The following is a 6,000-nucleotide window of genomic DNA, read 5'->3' as shown; positions in this document are numbered from 1 at the left end:
ACTGAACTAGAACTGAACTAGAACTGAACTAGAACTGAACTAGAACTGAACTAGAACTGAACTAGAACTGAACCAGAACTGAACTAGAACTGAACTAGAACTGAAGTATGGCTGAACTAGAACAGAACTAGATTTAAACAAGAACAAGAAGAATGTCAAAAGCATTGTTCTATAAAGACTTATACAAGAAAGTCTTGTTCCAGCATATACCTAGTATATTATCCTTATATATACGAAGGTTCTTCCTGGCATTCCTCGTAACACCATCCAACTGTTGACAGACGTTCGATAAATGGTTATATCGAAAAATCGTTTAAAATTATAACTAATTGTTAACATTAAATTATTTAGTTATTTAATTACAAAAAATACACCATCATGTTAACAATTCTTCATTCGTCTTTAGTTGTTTCGGTCCCATTGTTCAATGTTAACGAACACTTTTTTTAATTTGAAACTTAAAATTAACAGTTTAGTTAAAATAGCGTTTTTAAGACAATCGCTAACGTTGCTAACACCATTAAATTAGATATGTTATCAGTACTAGCCGAATGTCAGCTGCCAAAAAAAAAAGAAGCAGAATTTGTATTTATGTTGACGTAGGAAATTGGTAAAAATATTTGTTTTGAAATTTATAACATTCTTAATTATTTTATATAAATAAAACGTTACAAAGCTATGAACAACATATAGCCAATGTGAAAAATTATAACAAATTGAAAATAAAGTGAAATAGTGTTAAAGAAATACGTTAAATTTAAGCAACAGCGGCAGGATGCATAATGTTGAGGGATTTATAGCGCTACTGGAAACAACAGCGGTTGTAACCACAGTTTTACAATACTTATCGGGAGCGTAAGTAAAGCTTTATGTTATTAATAAATTGATTTAATATAAAATTTGTTTATATTTTAGCATTATATGCCGCAAATATATCAAAAAGAAATCAACCGGCGATTCTTCTGGTTTTCCTTTTATATGTGGATTTTTATCGTAAGTTTGTTTTTCGGTTAGGAATTTGTTGATTTTTATTAATGTTTTTGTTGTTTTATTATTGTTATATAGCTGCAGTTATTGGGTTCATTATGGCATGTTAAGCGAAGAGCGTAGTGTAGTTTTGGTTAATACCATTGGTGTTACCTTATTCCTGATTTACACTCTGATTTATTATGTTTTTACTGTTAATAAGAATGTTTATGTAAAACAGTTCCTCTTTGTGTTAACGGCATTATTTGGTATTGTTTTTTATATTAACGGTATCACGGATGTGGGACAGGCACAAAATTTTATGGGTAAGTTGAAGAAATTCGTCATTTCGTGTTATTTGGCAACATTTTACTACAAAAAATCATATTTTTATATCCTTCACCTTCGTAAGATGGGTATTTATAAGTTTGTCCTTCCGTTTGTAATTTCTATAATATAATTTTCCGACCCTATATATATTTTGGATTCTTATAGGTAGCGGAGTTAATTAAGTTATGACCGTCTGTCTGTTCGTCTGTGTGTATGTTGAAATCAGTTTTTAAAGCATCCCAGATATCGGTAAAATACAAATCTTCAATATAAGTCCATTTGTCTATTTTGTTCCAAAAAAGACGAATTCAACTATTTTGTCCTAAAAAAAGTCGATAACTCGATAATCGTTAGTAAAAAAAGTCAAAAATCGACATTGGAAATAAAAGTCGAAAAATGTCGTAAGAAATCGAAAATAGTCGAAAAAAGACAAAAATTGTTAAAAATCGAAAATAGAGTCAAAAATCGTCGACAAGTCTGAAATGTCGAAAAGTCAAAAAAAGGAGAAAAAAAGTCGAAAATAGTCAAAAGAAAAAATTCCAAAAGTCGAAAAAAGTGGAAAAGTCGCCTATTTACAAAATACTAAAAGTCGACTTTTAACTAAATGAAAAGAGTCCAAAAGTTAACTTTGCATAAAATACAAAAAGTCAACTTTTAACTAAATGCAAAAAATCGACTTTTACCTAAATGTAAAAAGTCGACTTTTCGTTTCAACTATAGAACCCTAGTTTGGATAGAGTTCTATAAATCGACTTTCGAATTATTGAACAATCGACATTTTGTCGAAAAGTCGACTATTTTGTTAATAAAAGTCGAAAAGTCTGAAAGTCGAAAAAGTCGAAAAATCGGAAAAGGTCGAAAAAAGTCGAAAAAAGTCAAAAACTCGAAAATTGTAGAAACAAGTCGAAAATTTTAAAAAAGTGTAAATAAATACAAAAACTCTTAAATAGTCGGAAAAACTCGAAAAAAGTCAAAAAATAGTCGAAAAAAAATTCGAAAAGTCGGAAAAAGTCGAAAACTCGAAAATTGTAGGAACAAGTCGAAAATTTTAAAAAAGTGTAAAAAAAGTCAAAAACTCAAGAATAGTCGGAAAAACTTGAAAAAAGTCAAAAAATAGTCGGAAAAAAGTCGAAAGGCAAAAATATTCATAAAATCGAAAAAATCGAAAAGTCGGAACAAGTCGAAAAAAATCGAAAAAAGTCGATAAGTGGAAAAAATGTCGAAAAGTAGTTGAAAATTTTAAAAAAGTGGAAAAAAGTCAAAAACTCTAAAAAAGTCGAAAAAAAAAATTAATATTCGAAAAAAAAGTCGAAAAAGTCGGAAAAAGTCGACTATATTTAAAATACTAAAAGTCGAAAAGTTCTATAGTTGAAACGAAATCGACTTTTCGTTTCAACTAACCCTAGTTTGGTTTCAGTGAGAACCCATACAAGGGGACTGGCTTTTTTGGTACTTTTTTCGTTCTTCAAAAGGTACTTTTTGAAATTTCTATAATATTGTACCAAGAAATCAGAAATTAAGCATGTAGAGCCCGGATTATTTAACAACATTTAACAACACAGATCATGGTGAAGGGTACATAAGATTCGACACAGTCGAATATAGAACTCCTATTTGTTTAAGTTCGATTTTGCAAAAATGGAATTATAAAACTTAATCTTAGATTTCTTAAAAAAGTTTCAGATTCCCACAAATCTTTAGATTCTTTAGACATCGTTATAGCAAATAAGTATTGTTTCTTTTTACAGGTATTGTTTGCTGTATTGTAACAGTTTGCTTTTTTGCGGCACCGCTTACCAATCTTTTGCATGTGATACGAGTTAAAAACTCCGAAAGTTTACCTTTTCCCTTAATAGTTATGTCATTTTTGGTTTCTATACAATGGCTAATATATGGCATTATAATATCCGATACATTTATACAGGTTAGTTTGTCATTTATTGTAAAAAAAACACAAATTTTAATTTTATTCCATTTCTTTATAGTTACCCAACTTTTTAGGTTGCGTATTATCGCTAATGCAACTTTGTCTATTTGTTTGTTATCCGCCAAAAAGTTTTGCTGGTCAAGGCTATAAACTTGTAGACCAAACTGTGGTATTTTAAACTTATACAACAACAAAATGCAATTTTGTATACAATTATGAAAAAAAACATAACAACAAAAGACTTACAAAACTTTTTTTTAAAAAACAGAATTTGTAATTGTTTACTAAAGCTGAAATTAATTGTACATACAAAACGTATTATTTTTTTATATTTGTTCCATGGCTATTTTCTATACTCTCTCTCTTCTGCTCTTTTTAAAAAGCCAGTAAAATTTACTTAATTAAAAATTTATAATTTAGAGGCTTAAAACTTAATTAAAAATTGTATTTAATAACAAATAATAAGAAAAAATTGTTTACCTCTTTCTTTGTGCTGGACAAAAATACCATTATAAAAAAAATTCAAGTTGCTTTACAACAGTTTTCTTTAAACTGTTTTGTCCACTATTGAAAAAATAATAATAATTTATGTGCTTATCTCCTTAAGATCAAAAATTCAAAAAAAAAAAAAAAAAATTTCTTATCACAAATAACTCAATCTATAGATTGTATATAATTCAATTAATAAACTATTAAAGAAGTAACAATAAAATTTATAAACTACGGCCGTTTGGCTTTTTTGTGTTTGGACCCTTTGAAGAGTTTCACTCGACTGCGTTTTCTTTAAACTGGTTTGTTTGGAATCAAAAATATAAAAAAAACAAATTCTTTTTAAGAATAATCACGTAATTTGTTATTGAATTTAAAACATTTTACTGAATTCTTAATAATAAACTTGTAGGTATGTGTAGAAGTTTTTTCTTAAAAAGTTAATAAACTGCAGTTGTCTAATATAACATTACAATCATATAAAATGTAAAAATTTTAACAAGTTTTTAAGCAAATTTTTTTTACATTTACTCAACAATAAGTATTTAAGCTGATTTTGTAACAACATGTTTTTGCTAATTTTAAGCTTAACTAGGGAGTAACATTATTCGTCTTTAACTAACGCTAATGAAAACTTTCTTATCAACATATTTCCTACAAACAATAAAGATAATCAAAATAATTGTTTTAAGTGTACTACATATAAACAGCCATAAAAAAAGAAGAATTAATAGTAGTAAATGAAAAAAAGGCAATCTTAAAATAATAAATAAAAATTGACCACTAATATGCCAATCGATGAATTGACGGAAAAGATGAATAATATTGTAGTTATTGTACTTATAAGAAAATACAAATATTTTAATGTTTTATCGTTAGAAGGCAGAATAATATCCTATTCGATTATAAACACGTTCGCACGACAATTGGATCTACGCTCTGGAACGACCCGACAAACGACAACAACAAATATCAACTAATTTTGTGAAGTAGGGATTGATCACCTTGATCACAGATTCGATTTTTGTGTAATCTATATAGATCTTAGTCCTGGAGAAGATAAATTATCAAATTTTGTTAAATTTGTTTTAAAATTCCCATTTCAAGCATTACATAGACAAATGAACATTCCCAAATCAATCTTACTACCATAAGTTAAGTGGGAAAGACACGATCATCTTGATCACAGATTCGACTTTTGTTTAATCTATACAGATCTTAGTCCTGGAGAAGATAAATTATCAAATTTTGTTAAATTTGTTTTAAAATTCCCATTTCAAACTTTACATAGACAAATGTACATTCCCAAATCAATCTTACTACCATAAGTTAAGTGGAAAAGACACTAATCTATACAGATCTTAGTCCTGGAGAAGACTACCACAAGTTAAGTGGGCAAGACACGAACTAGCTATTGAACTTTCGGATGAGGATTACCTTATTAGCTTTATTGCTATAGTTACATGTAGTTCATTACCATTTTGCTTAAGTTTGTTGTGTACTCCCTGGATTACTTTGGGACTGTCTACTCTAACGCGTTCAAAAGGGTCACAAAGTGACAAGTGTATTCCCTCCCGTTTACATAAAGTGCATTCACGACGAAAGATGAATAACAGCCAAACAGGGGATTAGACTTTAGGCGTAATGTCGTTCTTATACTGATGCATAGACGTTTTGTAGAACTGCATGGTTCTTTTAGTTGAAACATAAACACAAAGACGTTCTTTACACGAAAGAGATTGGTTCCCCACCAGTTTAATACAATGTTAAATAAACCCAAGGCAATAAGATTTTATGCTCCGGAAACAACCGGCTCATGCTAATCCAAAAATCGACAAAGTCATGACAAACTTAACATGCGAAACTTTGTATCTAGGAAACAATTGTAAAGATACCAAAAACACAGCATTGAATTAGAAAATATCTGGTCTAATAACGTATAGTTATAAACTGTTTTTTTTTCCTTTATTCTTTCTTTAATACAATAGAATATATATGAAAAAAATAATCTGCTTCTTTCCATTAACAAAAACTCTTACTAAATATCAAATTTTAACAAATACTTACAATAAATCAATTAAATAATATATAATTAATAAATTACTCGCAAATTAAACAATGAATAACAACTAAATATTTGTAAAAACTTAAAACAGTAACTTTAACACACTTTTTCACAGAAATTGTAGAAAAAAATTCTCAGCAAAGCCAAATATTGCGCCAAAGAACAGTTATTTTTTTAGCTTGACATCATAGATGTATTCTATGGTATTATTTTCCCAACACTA

At 28.5% G+C, this 6,000-nt stretch overlaps 2 protein-coding genes across 2 annotated transcripts in view; one reads left to right on the top strand and one right to left on the bottom strand.

The window, feature by feature from the left end:
• The window catches only part of LOC111678224 (solute carrier family 2, facilitated glucose transporter member 1), a 13,034-nt gene extending 9,220 nt beyond the window's left edge, over positions 1 to 3,814 (bottom strand). Inside the window, exon 1 of the mRNA XM_046954884.1 lies at positions 3,704 to 3,814. Within this exon, the coding sequence (XP_046810840.1) occupies positions 3,704 to 3,733 (30 nt within the window). The 5' untranslated portion in view covers positions 3,734 to 3,814. The remainder of the gene's footprint in view (positions 1 to 3,703) is intronic.
• Positions 570 to 3,735, top strand: LOC111678223 (sugar transporter SWEET1). Its single transcript, XM_023439494.2, has 5 exons — positions 570 to 855; positions 916 to 993; positions 1,066 to 1,292; positions 3,045 to 3,220; positions 3,282 to 3,735. Exons 1-5 carry the CDS (start codon positions 776 to 778, stop codon positions 3,399 to 3,401), a joined length of 681 nt encoding a protein of 226 aa, XP_023295262.2. The 5' UTR covers positions 570 to 775; the 3' UTR covers positions 3,402 to 3,735.
• Positions 3,815 to 6,000: the final 2,186 nt, after the last annotated feature.

Source organism: Lucilia cuprina, chromosome 6 (genome assembly GCF_022045245.1).
Source record: "Lucilia cuprina isolate Lc7/37 chromosome 6, ASM2204524v1, whole genome shotgun sequence".
Taxonomy (NCBI): domain Eukaryota; kingdom Metazoa; phylum Arthropoda; class Insecta; order Diptera; family Calliphoridae; genus Lucilia; species Lucilia cuprina.
The sequence above is the reverse complement of the archived record's forward strand: the minus strand, read 5'-3'. Positions and strand labels throughout refer to the sequence as shown.